The sequence below is a fragment of the Pistacia vera genome, unplaced genomic scaffold (assembly GCF_008641045.1).
Source record: "Pistacia vera cultivar Batoury unplaced genomic scaffold, PisVer_v2 Contig192, whole genome shotgun sequence".
In the NCBI taxonomy this organism is placed as follows: Eukaryota; Viridiplantae; Streptophyta; class Magnoliopsida; order Sapindales; family Anacardiaceae; genus Pistacia; species Pistacia vera.
The window spans coordinates 1,495,586-1,509,476 of NW_022195993.1; the positions used below are offsets into that span (position 1 = coordinate 1,495,586).

General features: G+C 34.2%; 3 protein-coding genes across 3 annotated transcripts; 1 reads left to right on the plus strand and 2 right to left on the minus strand.

Annotated features, from left to right (window-relative positions):
* Positions 1-1,354: 1,354 nt before the first annotated feature.
* Positions 1,355-3,822, minus strand: LOC116127472 (floral homeotic protein DEFICIENS-like). The gene is made up of 7 exons (XM_031413128.1): positions 3,458-3,822; positions 3,299-3,365; positions 2,378-2,439; positions 2,170-2,269; positions 1,913-1,954; positions 1,775-1,819; positions 1,355-1,664 (listed from the first exon to the last, which is right to left on the minus strand). Exons 1-7 carry the CDS (start codon positions 3,643-3,645, stop codon positions 1,506-1,508), a joined length of 663 nt encoding a protein of 220 aa, XP_031268988.1. The 5' UTR covers positions 3,646-3,822; the 3' UTR covers positions 1,355-1,505.
* Positions 3,823-7,365: 3,543 nt separating this feature from the next.
* On the minus strand, positions 7,366-9,033 carry LOC116127559 (S-type anion channel SLAH1-like). Its single transcript, XM_031413206.1, has 3 exons — positions 8,921-9,033; positions 8,143-8,884; positions 7,366-7,638 (listed from the first exon to the last, which is right to left on the minus strand). Exons 1-3 carry the CDS (start codon positions 9,031-9,033, stop codon positions 7,366-7,368), a joined length of 1,128 nt encoding a protein of 375 aa, XP_031269066.1.
* A 996-nt stretch (positions 9,034-10,029) lies between these two features.
* Positions 10,030-13,877, plus strand: LOC116127471 (coatomer subunit alpha-2-like). The gene is made up of 2 exons (XM_031413126.1): positions 10,030-10,741; positions 10,936-13,877. The coding sequence occupies exons 1-2, from the start codon at positions 10,030-10,032 to the stop codon at positions 13,875-13,877; spliced, it is 3,654 nt and encodes a 1,217-aa protein (XP_031268986.1).
* The last annotated feature ends 14 nt before the right edge of the window (positions 13,878-13,891 follow it).

Sequence of the window (13,891 nt, forward strand, 5' to 3'; positions counted from 1 at the left end):
CTTTCTCTGCAATGAATCTTGGGAAAGTTGGTTACACAATCAAATGAGAAATCAATAGATGCATGAATGCTTGGTCACCTATATTGAGAAAGATGTATTTGATACAGTTGATGATGAGATAATTATCCAACGTTTTTAGAATATGAAAACTCATCGAGGACAATTGTAGAAAAATTGTTTTATTTTTACAAAAATTGTGTTTTTTAAATATATTTATTTGTATTTTGTAACTTTTTGTTAAAACTTATCATAATGAAAAAAAAATATATATATATATGAATATGATTGGTTTTAATTTTTTTTTTTTTTTGTTATTTTTCCCATCGAGTGAAATTCCTGAATCCGTCACTGTTTGTACCACCAAAGAATTATGATTAATTTATAAATAAAATATAATGATAATAATATTAGACAAACGAAATCTTATTCGTTTATAATTTTTTTTTTTTTTTTTAATGTCGCAGTTAAAATACTATAACAATGTTGAAAAGAAATTAATTAAATTGAAATATTATATTAAAGAAAAAAAAAAAAAAAAAAGACCCATACCTATAAAAAAATGATTAAAAAGTTGATATGGACTCATCTTTATTGAGAATAATTTAATAGGACAATATGTGACAAGGATGTCAGGTGTTATCGTTAAATGGCCCAGTCAATATTTCGTGCTTTGTTGTTGGTGTTTATACATTCGTTTGATCGATGTCGGACACAGATTCTTCTTTTTAGTTTTCATTTGAAGAACGTTTCTAACAAGATTGGTGAATTCAAATGCTGAAACTCAATTCAAGGACTTTGGATTTAGGTAATTTTATCTTTCAATATCCAACAGCCAAAGACAAAACTATAATAACTAACAATTAATTATCAGGATTCAACCTCAATTGACACGACTTTCAGCCCATCTAACCAAAATTTATGCAATAAAGTTAGGTTTATAATTCGATATTATAAATTTTTTATTAACATAACAGTTTAAAATTGATTAGTTCATAATTAATCAATTCGTAATTGAGTTGACGAAATTCATTATTAAACAAATTAAACTCAATATAAGTTAACTAATTGTTAACTCTCACATTGAAATTATGAAAAAAAAATGGTGAAATTAGATTATAAGGATAATATCAGCATAATCCAAATTTATGAGCAGTGTCAGTAATAAGAGTTTAGAAATCCCAGCCCACATCCGACGGAGTGATCTAAACTGTTCTTTTCTGTCCAATAATCTTAGATACTAGGACCCAACTTTCATTCTCTGTCAAAATGGGCCCAATATGATCCAGTCCTTAAAGCAAAATGTGTCTACACTAATGCAACCATGCAAGAATTACTTAAAACAGTCGAAACTACGTTTAATATCCATCATCATCCAACATACAAGCAGTGAAACGAAGACAAAAGCTAATACATAATTCAAAATACGAGCATCTTCAAATACTACATTAAGTTCTCAATCTTAGCAATATATATTATAGAAACTGGAAATGGAAGCTGCGATAGTACTAGTCAAGCAAGGGGTAGGTGGTGAGATCTGAGCCTGATCCACCGTAAGCATTTGGCTGGTTTTGTTGCAAGCGTAAAGCAAAGAAGCCAGGAATAACATTTTCATAATGCTCTTCGTTATCCACTAACCCATATTCTGGATCTTCCAATCGTCCTTCCTGATTAATAAAATCGAAACTCATGTCGTAAGTTGTTCTCTTCTCCTTTCTTCTTATTATTTATATGGTCAAATGAAAGAAGTAGAAGATTAGTAGTCAATGATACTTACAAATTCATTCCGGAGATTTCTATTTATTTCTGCCACATTCCTTAGCTGAAGGAAAAGGAAATACTGAACTATGAATTCAAGAAAAAGGAAAAGTTTTCTATGATAGATTACAACTATTTGTTGAGAAATAGATCTTACCTTTTTCTTTGAAGTTTCAATCCGATTTGAGAGCACCTTAAACTGTTATATATATATATATTTTTTTTTTTAAAAACGAAATAAAAGAAAAAAAAATTATTAGGTGCATAGTCAATGAAAGGTGAGTCGGATATTTCAATGCTCAAAATTTAGTACTAACAGTTTCAAAAGAGGGAAAGGTTTCATGAGTAATGATAAATGGACAAATAAAATATGTTTAAGTAAATCTAGTTTTGGTTGGAAGTTCAAATGACAACCTTTCGTTCCCGAATAATACTCAAAGCATTATCGATATCTTCCTCCAGAAGAGGCAGTTCCTCAAAGCTTAGATCGTTTAAACTTTCACCGAACCTTTGCCTATCCAATAAATTTCACAGAATCAACATTAGTATAAATATAACCTATCATATATTTTAAAATACTATGATAAACAGAGAGCTACACACAAACACCTCTCTCCATTACCTGATTTCCCTCTGCAAATTCCTGTTCACTTCTTTCAGACTCTTCAGTTTCTCTTGCATTTTCTACAAAAGTAATACATATAATTTTATGTTACAAAGAGAAATTTCTTATAATTAACTTCAAAAATTAGCAAAAATATAAATAGATAAAGAATAATATATGGACACTATGACTTTCTATTTTATTCTCTCTTACCTATTAAGCTATCAAAATCAGTGGTTTTAAAGTACATACATAATCGATTTTACTCTGATGGGCATATATACATGGCATACCCTTACCATTCAAAACTTTTTTCTCAATAGTTTTAAAATAAATGTATATATTATTTGATAATCGGCCTTGCACATGCTATGTATATATGTATGTTCTACCTAAAAAGAACAAAATTCCTTAACTCTATTAAGATAAAGATGGCATTTGAGACCATTGTCTTCTAGAAATACCCAAAAAACAATATGGAAATTTTATACCTTATTATCAGGGTGAAATGTGGCCGTAGTCAACAATTACTTTATACATAAAACTATACATTCTGAAATGTATTGCACTGGAAGAAATTTTACATATTTTTAAACCTGGCTTGTGTGTTCAACTTCTGGAGAGACTTTTATGTAAGTACTTTCCCATGGCTTGAAATAAGTTACTATTTTATTCTTTGGATATTATATATTTCTCATCTTTTTTTTTTAGATCTTGATCAGAATGCAGTTAAATGGTAAGAGCATCTTCCTAAAATGTGCATGAGAGAATCAACTGGGTAGTTATAAATTGATTGAGAGATGGTTGCAGACAGATCTCATTTTAACTTTAGATTTATGAAAATTGGACCTTACGTAGTTTTAGGTTAAGCTCTGCAAAATTTCATATTCATCTCGCATGACACATGCCTAGATTTTAAGGATTGTGTTCAAAATATACCTGATATTGAGGAGCCCAAAGATCAACCGCTAGCATCCTCTGGTACTCATCAAAAAACTCCTTTGTTCTGTAATCAAGCCGAAAAGGAAAAAAAAATAACAAAAAATTAATATTGAATCAGTCAAAAGAAAAATCAAGGGTTTGATAAGAGAAACATACGTAGTGGAAGGGCTAATGTATTCATGGAGCTTGCCAGAGCTAGAAAGCATGATAATAGAAACCTTAGCATCACAGAGAACTGTAAGCTCATTAGCTTTCTTGAAAATGCCGTTACGTCTCTTAGAGAAAGTGACCTGTCTGTTGGTAGAGTTCTCAATCCTCTTGATCTGGATCTTTCCTCGAGCCATGATTGAATCTATCTTGAATCTCAAATATGGTGTCTTTGTTTTCTTTCTCTTGCTCTGATAAACTTTTGAACAACAACAATAAATGAAAGGAGAGAAGAGAGAGTGGATTGTTGCTAAAAATGTAAAGGCATTAGCTAATTCAATGAAAGGTGAATGGTGAAGTCACAAAACGTGGTAATGTGCCTATTCCTTCTGAAACGACAACGTTTACTAGTACATTCTTGGACATGTTGAAGAAGACAATTAAAGATCCTCTGGGTTTTTTAGTACACTAATATAGATATAGGTGATAGCTGAAGAAGTAGCTGGAGAACTAAGTTATTGGGAATTGAATACTAGAGATGATTTTGAAGAAATTAACATTTATTGTCATCTCAAATCTCTCACACTCTAATGTCTAATCAAAACCTCCAAACTTATTAATGTGCAAAGTAATTCTACATCACTCTAATTTCTGGTTCATAGTCATCATCTATCAAACATTGTTTTACTTGGGCTTTGGTCATGTTTCAACCAGACATTGGCTTGTTTCAAAATACAAACTAAAAGGTTTTTTTATTAAAGGGAAGGGAGAATGACAATTTCCCACCCAAACTAAGGCGTAAGTAAGTTTTCTCACGTGGAATGTTTCAAAAAAAAAAAACAATTTCGCACCCATGTTAAGATTCATCTATTAACTTTAATTAAAAACAGTAGCGGATCCAGAAATTTCTTTTAGGGTGGGTCAAAATAAAAATTTATTATATATTACTATTTTTGTCCATTAATATTTTTGTTAGGATGAGCCAAAATATATAAATTATACATATTAATATTAAAAAAAAATTTGAACCACCCAAAAAGTGGCTGGATCCGCCACTGATTGAAAACTAACATAATAATAAATTCAATTAATTTTTATTTTTTGTTGCAAGGCTGTCGAAGGCGAGGAAATGGAGGAAGTGTGTGTGGGATCTAGGAAGAGGAAGTGGGTGTAGGTAGGGATGTTAAAAAAAAAATATAAAAACCGAACCAAACCGAAAAACCGTTAATCAAAAAAACGATTCGGTTACGATTCAAAGAATTCAAAAAACCAAATTTTAGGTTCGGGTAAAAATGGAAACCGGTTTTTTGAACTGGTTTACTTATATGTATATAACAATAATAATCTTAATCCCTAAATTTGCACAATTTCTTTTGTTGTTTTCCATTAAGACTTATTTAGTTATTTTATTGTTTTATTATGGACGTTTTATTACGGACTTTTATTTTTGTTTAATTTTAGACTTTTATTTGTATCAATTTTTAATTTATTATTAGTTGTGGTCAATAGATATGTATGAATGTTTAATTTTTATTTGGATATGTGTTGTTGATATTTACAATTTAATTGAGGAAAAATAAAAAAAAAATAAGTTTTATTCAATAAAAAAGGGAAAATCGGTTCAAAACCGATTAACCAGTTTTTTCAAACCGAAAAACCAGTTTTCCTCCCAAGCTTGTTCGGTTTTGGTTCAGAAAAATTTCTGAACCGAAAATTCAGCTCGATTAACGGAAACTCAACTCAACTTTACTTTTTCTAAAATCCTATTCTAAAAAGCATGAACCAAACCCAAAAATGCATTTGTTAAATATTATTCTAAATACACAATCTTCGTTGTACTGGAAATCATTATTCTCAGGACTAATTTCTCTACTTATTTTCTAATCATGTAAATTTTCTATTAATTACTACTTATCACTATTTATATTTGACTTAATTATACTACAACAACCTATTGTATACGTCAACCATTGATTTTTAATTTTCAAACTTAACAGATTTTGTAAGATTTACAAGTTAGTGCTGTACCATATCTTAAAGAATTTGTTTTCGACATGTCTTGTAATTGAATATGATACACAAGAAAATAAAGCTTAAATGTATCTGGTATTCAATACCTAATCCCGTTGATTATGACAATATTTATTTAATTAAAAGTTTAATTTTTGTTAGTATTGAATCGCTTGAGTCTCAACTCAACGATGGTCTGTGTTTCGTCCATCATCTTCACTTTGTTATAATATCTCCATGTGATTGTGCCACATTTGTTCTTTCTCAACTCAACAATTTACCAATTTTAAATTGTCAACTATATAACTAGCTGTAAGTTGTCATGGGTCAGACAACGTTAAAGTTTTCAGATTCACAATATCTACCATCTAATTTAAGTCAACAATTGCTCTATTTTTTTAGCTATCTGTTTTGTTTGTTTTTGTTTTTAAAAATCTCTCTGTGGGGATTGTTTGGTCTGTTAAATTCATATTATAATCTGATTGTAGTAACAACATACGATAAAATCAAATATCAGAAGCTTCTTCCTGGCTGAAAGGTTCCCCAATATATAATTATATACCATTGTCCTCATTAAGGCTGATGTAACTGGTTTCCTTTCATTCATATTTAATTTCTTTTGGAAGCACGTAATTTTGTATTATCCAGCGCTTAAAAGAAGAATATTTAAAAATATTAACGAAATATTCCTGAGTATATTTTATTCTCATACTTTATTACAGAATTCATCAAGTTGTAAGAATTCAAACTCAAATCCAACACGTAAACTTAAGTTCCCGCAAAAACATCACAAATTGATCTCTCATTATTCTTACTTGTTTTTTTTTTTTTGTTTTTTTTTTTTTTTTGTTTTTGTTTTTATTGAGGCTTTATCTTCTTAATTTATCTCAAGTTGCTTTTATTTATTTGAAATATGTTAATTATATATCTAGAACTAATTCATGCATCATTCTTTTGTTCTCCTTTCTTGCAGGAAGCTAACCGGTAACCATGAATAAATGATGCTGCAATTTGATGTACCAGTTACCTAATCTGGTCTGACTATTTTTCATTTTTCCAAAGGATTCTGATTTGTGATTACACTATCAAACAAATTCCAAATTTTGCCGAATCAAAATAAATATATCCAAATGAAGTTTGGTAGCCTAATCTTCGGTACTTAATTGCCACGTACATCATATAAATAAATTGATATGTAATGTAAGACAAAATTAATATATTTATTTTACTTTCATAGACAAACAAGGACTGAAGTACATTTATCCAACAACCTTAATTAAAATTGATAATATATTACGTGATTAACATGACAAAAAGAGTAAACGACTTTTTCCCATCTAAAGTTTGCACACTTCCTCACTGAAAAATTTTCAAAATACTATTTTTTTCACCCAAAATTTATATTTCATTAATACCTAAAATACATTTTACTTTTTTCAATCGACGTTTGATGAGTTACCAAAAACCAAGATAAGAGGGTTTTGTAAAATGGAGGTCAGTGGATCGAATAGTGATAACTGATTGAATATTCATCATTAGAATCAGTTGGAAATCAGTTAAGAACATAAAACTTTAACTTTATGATGACTAACAATCGGTGAGAATTTAGATATAAGAGTGAGAGAGATTTTGTAGAGAAGAAACCAAAGGTTCAAATGGTAGTGATGGAAAGAATTTTCACCGTCGGAATCGGCTTTAAGTATTAACATAATATAAACTTTGGATGAAAATGTGGTATTTTGAAACTTTTGGGTTGGAAAAGTGCCATTAAGGCAAACCTTGAGTGGTAAAAAATCGTTTACTCTAACAAAAGTACAAAACAAGCAAACAACAATCATATAGATAAACCAGTCGCCAAAACCAAAATTTGTACCCAGAAATAATTTAAGTAGAGCTTAAAACACGAACTACGAACGGGTTGAAATATTATCGAGGTTAGCAAACGGGTCATTGTCTGGTAAAAGTAATTTGGAGTTGAGGAGAGTGAAGACTATCAAACAAAAGGAGACCAAGACGGAAATAACTGAAAGAAGAAGCATTAAGACGTCTGCAATGCCACCTTTTACTTCTTGTGCATATTCAGTTGAAGCTAGAGCAAGCACAGTCAGAGGAAATGAATAAGCCCACCATGCCACATTGAACCTTCTCATCGACCTCTTGAAGAGGGCTGGTCTAAAAACCTGTTCATGTATATATGAAATAAGTCAAATCTTAATAAATTAGATTATCATTAATCGCACGTTGACTCCTTCGAAATTAAGAATGGTCTACAAATGTATTAATGTTTCACTAATTTACTCGACCATTGCTATTTGATGCGCTAGCATTAGTTAATAAAACCAAGGAATTCCCGTGGTGCATGGAAGGACTGTACTTACTGATATATACACTTCTATTAAAAAATAAAAATAAAAAAAAGAACAATATTTAATTAACATAAAAACATCTCTCTATATCCTTAACCAGCTGTACAATTTGTCACTTCCTGCAAAGTAAAGCAAACCAGCTTTATTATTCCTGAACCTGCAGATATAACCTGCTGTAATGCATGTATTTTATTATTATGTGAAATTGAGATCAGCTCCAATAATACTATTATATGTTTCAACATATATCCTTAGTTAATGCTTCCAAACTACGTCAATTTCTTGATCAAAATTTTAATGCAACAAAATATTAATTACCAGTGAAGTGAAGAGGAACAGCGAGAGGAAGAAAAGCATCTTTGATGCAGTATCAAAAGAACCCGCTATGGATTCCCAAGCCAAGCTCGCCACACTGGGTGCTGCAAAGAACAAGAAGAACACTGGCCTTAGCATGGCTGGAAGCCGATTGCTTCCAGAAAATCTCTGATAAAGTGTTACAAAAAGCACCAAATAATGCACCATCCCTAGTGAAAATAAGCAAACAGCACTCTCTTTCCACCCCATAATAGCCGCTGCTTGTGCGCCAACCAAGTTCCCAATGACCGATAACTGACTTGTTGGATTTGCAACTGTTGATAAAAACTTCTTTCCTCTGGTAAACCACTGACCATAAATCTTCACATCAAGCGCCACCACCGGAACTGCAAAAACCCACCATAGAACAAGATAGGAGGAGGTTTTTGGAGTAACAAATGGTGCAGATTGAAGTAATAGAAGCCATGAAATCCAAGGAGCAAATAGATAGTTAACTCCTACATGGTGTAAGAATTCTACTTTCACCATCTTAAAGTAAAATAAGCATCGCAAGATGTAAAGAAGAGAAAGTAAAATAAGGACAAAGAGAGCGAGAAACCACAATACACGAAAAGCTGTGGGGTGGAGTATGTGGAAGACATGTCGCAGAGTGCTTGTATAATCATCAGTTGGTCCGATCAGTGTCTTCCATAATAAAGCTTGGCCACCCAGAGAAAGGCTTATTCTAAAATAACCAGCATGAAATCTGATTAAGATGGATTTTAGAGATTGTTTGATTCACCTAGAAACAATTAAGGAAAGATTAGGCTGATCTCTTGTGGCAATTGTTGTTATGGTAGCGGGTGTGTCGATGATAACCTCAATCTCGAAGTGGGATGAATTTTGGGTTGCCATTGGCAGGATAATGAAAGAAACAAAGGGACTGTGGCTTGATTTGTGGGAGAGTTTCTGCAAGTTTATTTGGTTGCATACTGGTGGAGTTTTATATACTGCAAGCAAATGACAGATACAGACCGGCGAGATTTATTAAATATTTGATGAAGAAATCATTCCAGTTGGAACTTTGAATGTATATGCATGCATCATGCATGGGTGTTTCTAGGCATGCAATTATACTTTCTTTATGAATATCACCCAATTATCTTTTTGCCATATTGGTTTGTATGAGAAAAATGGTAAGTATAGTATTATTTATAAAGTATACATATAATTGTACAATAAGGATGGGCTCATAAGTCAATAACCTAATCTTATAAACTTTTTACTCACAATCCCAACATAACAGCCCGCAAAACAGATAGGTGAGGTCCATAATGAGCGAACAAGACCCATTTATGACTAATCAATTGTGAACTGACACATCTAAGTTATGTGGAGAAAGTTTACGAGATTGAGTTAAAAATGTAATATTGACTCTAATTGTAATATATATCAAAATTGACACTGCTACAACTTGATAAAACCCTTTCCTTGTAAACATTAATTTAATTAATTAGTCCAACTAGTACATATGTGATACATAAATGATAAATGTATAAGTTTGAGTAGAGACTAATTCTCGGGCAGGGATGCACATTTTCGGGCCTAGAATAAAATAAAAAATGTTCAATTCTATTGCCTCATTTATCATACGACCACATTTCCCCCTAATATTCAGGGTCAAGCTCGATGATAAAATTATCCTTAAACCAAACCAATTTAACAGAACTAGAGGAACATAATTTTTTTATTTTCTCCAATTCCCGACTGAAAGCAACAAAACACTTGCATAAAAGAAAGCCTTTTTTCTGAGGTCTCTTTCCTTTGTTTCTTGACAAATCTACACCTAAATCTCCAATCAATAATCACCATTATTTCATACAATTGAAAAAAAAAAACAAATAAAGCAAAATGTTGACAAAATTCGAGACGAAGAGTAATAGAGTGAAGGGGTTGAGTTTTCACAGTAAGAGGCCATGGATCTTGGCAAGTCTTCACAATGGCGTGATCCAGCTCTGGGATTACAGGATGGGCACGCTCGTTGATCAGTTTGACGAGCACGATGGACCCGTCCGTAGTGTCCAGTTTCACAGGTCTCAGCCTCTGTTTGTTTCAGGAAGTGATGATTATAAAATCAAGGTGTGGAATTATAAACTACACAGGTGTTTGTTTTCTCTTATTGGCCACCTTGATTATATTCGAACCGTTGAATTTCATCAAGAATGTCCTTGGATTGTTAGTTCCAGTGATGACCAAACTATTAGAATATGGAACTGGCAATCACGTACGTGTGTTTCTATACTAACGGGACACAATCATTATGTAACGTGTGCATCATTTCATCCTAAGGACGATTTGATTGTGTCGGCGTCGTTGGATCAAACAATTCGTGTTTGGGATATTAGTACATTGAGAAAGAATACGGTTGCACCGAGTGATGATGTACTGCGATCGAAACAGTTAAGCCAGATTAACAGCGATTTGTTTGGTGGGGTTGATGCTGTTGTTAAGCATGTTTTGGAGGGTCATGATCGAGGAGTTAATTGGGCCTCATTCCATCCTACTCTCCCTTTAATTGTCTCAGCAGCCGATGATCGCCAAGTCAAAATATGGCGGATGAATGGTTGGTTTGTTTATTCGTATTATTTGTTTTCTTCTCTGTTAATCTAGTTTTGTTTTTAATTAAAAATTCTTCCATTACTTGTGATACAAGATTGCTCTTAATTAAGTTATGATATGTGCAAAAACCGAATTGATAAACAAATAGAACCTTTAAGTTTAACCTGTTCTTCTTATGTATTGGCTTTCTTGTTTTAGATTCAAAGGCTTGGGAAGTGGACACTTTGAGAGGGCATATGAATAATGTGTCGTGTGTTTTATTCCACGCGAGGCAGGATATTATTGTGTCCAATTCAGAAGATAGGAGTATTCGTGTTTGGGATGCCATAAAGCGGACTGGTACTCAGACATTTCGGAGGGAACATGACAGGTTTTGGATTCTTGCATCACATCCTGAGATGAATCTTCTGGCTGCTGGACATGATAGTGGGTTGATTGTTTTTAAATTGGAGAGAGAACGTCCTGCTTTTGCTGTGAGTGGTGATTATATGTTCCATGTCAAAGATCGTTTCCTGCGATGCTACAAGTTCTCAACTCAGAGTGACACTCAGGTAATCTTGATTAGAAGGCCTGGTACTACTAGCTTCACTCAAGGGGCTAAAAGACTTGCTTATAGCCCTACTGAGAATGCTGTTTTAATCTGTTCTGATGTGGATGGGGGATCTCATGAACTTTATACTATACCTAAAGAAAGCTATGGCATGGGTGAGATGCTTCAGGAGGTGAAAAGAGGTATGGGAGGATCAGCAGTTTTTGTGACTCGAAATAGGTTTGCCGTTTTAGATAAGAGCAGCAACCAAGTTCAAGTTAAGAACCTTAAGAATGAGACTGTGAAGAGGATTGTCCTTCCTGCCATTGCGGATGCAATATTTTATGCTGGAACTGGAAACTTGCTGTGCAGAGCAGAGGATAGAGTGTTTATTTTTTATCTCCAGCAGAAGATGATTCTTGCGGAGCTTCAAACACTTTTTGTTAGGGATGTTGTTTGGTCAAATGATATGGCGAATGTTGCTTTGTTGAGCAAACATACAATTGGGATAGCCAGTAAGAAGCTTGTGCATCAATGTACTCTCCATGAGACAATCAGGATAAAGAGTGGAGCTTGGGATGAGAATGGTGTCTTCATATATACGACTCTGAATCACATCAAATACTGCCTTCCCAATGGAGACAGTGGAATCGTGAGGACTCTAGATGCCCCGGTATATATAACAAAAGTGTCTAGAGACACCATATATTGCTTGGACCGAGACGGGAAAAATCATGCCATTGTCATTGATGCAACTGAATATATCTTCAAGTTGTCTCTCCTGAAGAAGAGATACGACCTGGTTATGGGCATGATTAGGAACTCGAATCTATGCGGGCAAGCCATGATTGCATATCTGAAGCAGAAACGTTTCCCAGAGATTGCTCTTCATTTTGTGAAGGATGAGAGAACACATTTTAACTTGGCATTGGAGAGTGGTAACATCCAGATTGCTGTTGCTGCTGCTAAGGAAATTGATGAGAAAGATCTTTGGTATCTATTAGGAGTAGAGGCCCTGCGACAGGGTAATGCAGGCATTGTGGAATGTGCATACCAAAGGACAAAGAACTTGGAGAGGCTATCATTCCTCTATCTTGTAACTGGAAATATAGATAAATTGTCTAAAATGCTGAAAATAGCTGGAGTAAAAAATGATGTAATGAGTCAATTCCACAATGCCATGTATTTGTCTGACATCAGGGAACGCATCAATATATTGGAGAACACTGGCCATTTGCCCCTTGCTTATGTCACAGCTGCTGTTCATGGGATAAGAGATATTGCTGAACGCCTGGCAGCTGAACTGGGAGATAATGTTCCTTCTCTGCCTGCTGGAAAATTACCGTCTTTATTGAGGCCTCCAAGTCCTATCTTGTGTGGTGGAGATTGGCCTTTATTGAGGGTCACGAGAGGTATATTTGAGGGTGGTCTGGATAATGTAGGCAGAAATGTTCAGGAAGAGGATGAAGAAGAAGCAGGCGCTGATTGGGGGGAGGACTTGGAATTTCTGGATGTGGAAAACATGCCGAATGCAGATATCAATGTGGCATTGGAGTATGAAGAAATGCATGAAGAAAATGAAGAGGGAGGATGGGACCTTGAGGATCTTGATCTTCCACCCATGACTGATACTTCAGACACTGCCAGCCATGCCAATTCTTCGGTATTTATTGCCCCGACTCCTGGAATGCCTGTAACTCAAATTTGGACACAAAAAACATCTATAGCTGCTGAACATGCTGCAGCTGGAAATTTTGATGTTGCTATGCGCCTGCTAAGCAGGCAGCTTGGTATGAAGAACTTTGCTCCTTTGAGACCATTATTTCTTGAAGTGAACATGGGCAGCCAGAGTCATCTTCATGCCTTCTCTTCGGCTCCAGTGATGTCAGTGGCAGTGTCAAGGGGATGGAATGAAATAGCAAGTGCACGTGGCCCGCCTGCCCTTGTGTTCAAATTCTCTCAGCTGGCAGAGAAGCTTAAAGCCGGCTACAAAGCCTTTAATATGAAGAAATTACCGGAGGCTTTACAACTTTTTCTGAGCATTCTCCATATCATTCCTTTGATTGTTGTTGACTCAAGAAGAGAGGTTGATGAAGTAAAGGATTTAATTAACAAAGCAAAAATTTATGTTCTGGGTCTGAAGATGGAGCTAAAAAAGATGGAAATGAAAGACGATCTGGTTCGCCAGCAGGAGCTAGCGGCCTATTTCACCCACTTTGACCTTCCGTTAAATCACCGTAGAATAGCATTGATGAATGCCATGGAAGCATGCTTTAAGACTGGTAATTACAGTGCAGCCACTAACTTTGCGAGGCGATACTTTCAGACCAATCCCACCGTTGAAAGCCAAATAAAAAAGGGTAGGCAAATCTTGCAAGCGAGTGAGAACAAGAACGACGCATACCAGCTGAATTATGATTTTAGAAATCCTTTCGTAGTTTGTGGAGCAACATATGAGCCTATATACAGAGGACAAAAGGATGTGGCATGCCCTTACTGCAGTTCAAGGTTTGTTCCATCCCAGGAAGGACAGCTTTGTTCTGTTTGTGAACTTGCGGAAATTGGTTCTGATGCATCCGGATTGCTCTGTTCTCATTCTCAGTTAAGATAAAACTAGTCCATGTC

Bases quoted from the DNA above. Each gene is read 5' to 3' on its own strand.
- LOC116127472 (XM_031413128.1), bottom strand. From the start codon at position 3,645: ATGGCTCGAGGAAAGATCCAGATCAAGAGGATTGAGAACTCTACCAAC. The intron at 2,270-2,377 runs GTAATGGAGAGA...TTTATTGGATAG, and splicing joins AATTTGCAGAGGGAAATCAG to GCAAAGGTTCGGTGAAAGTT. The intron at 1,955-2,169 runs GTTGTCATTTGA...TATATATAACAG, and splicing joins GTATTATTCGGGAACGAAAG to TTTAAGGTGCTCTCAAATCG.
- LOC116127559 (XM_031413206.1), bottom strand. From the start codon at position 9,033: ATGGCAACCCAAAATTCATCCCACTTCGAGATTGAGGTTATCATCGAC. The intron at 8,885-8,920 runs GTGAATCAAACA...CATCTTAATCAG, and splicing joins CTTTCCTTAATTGTTTCTAG to ATTTCATGCTGGTTATTTTA. The intron at 7,639-8,142 runs GTAATTAATATT...ATACATGAACAG, and splicing joins TGTTCCTCTTCACTTCACTG to GTTTTTAGACCAGCCCTCTT.
- LOC116127471 (XM_031413126.1), top strand. From the start codon at position 10,030: ATGTTGACAAAATTCGAGACGAAGAGTAATAGAGTGAAGGGGTTGAGT. The intron at 10,742-10,935 runs GTTGGTTTGTTT...TTCTTGTTTTAG, and splicing joins CAAAATATGGCGGATGAATG to ATTCAAAGGCTTGGGAAGTG.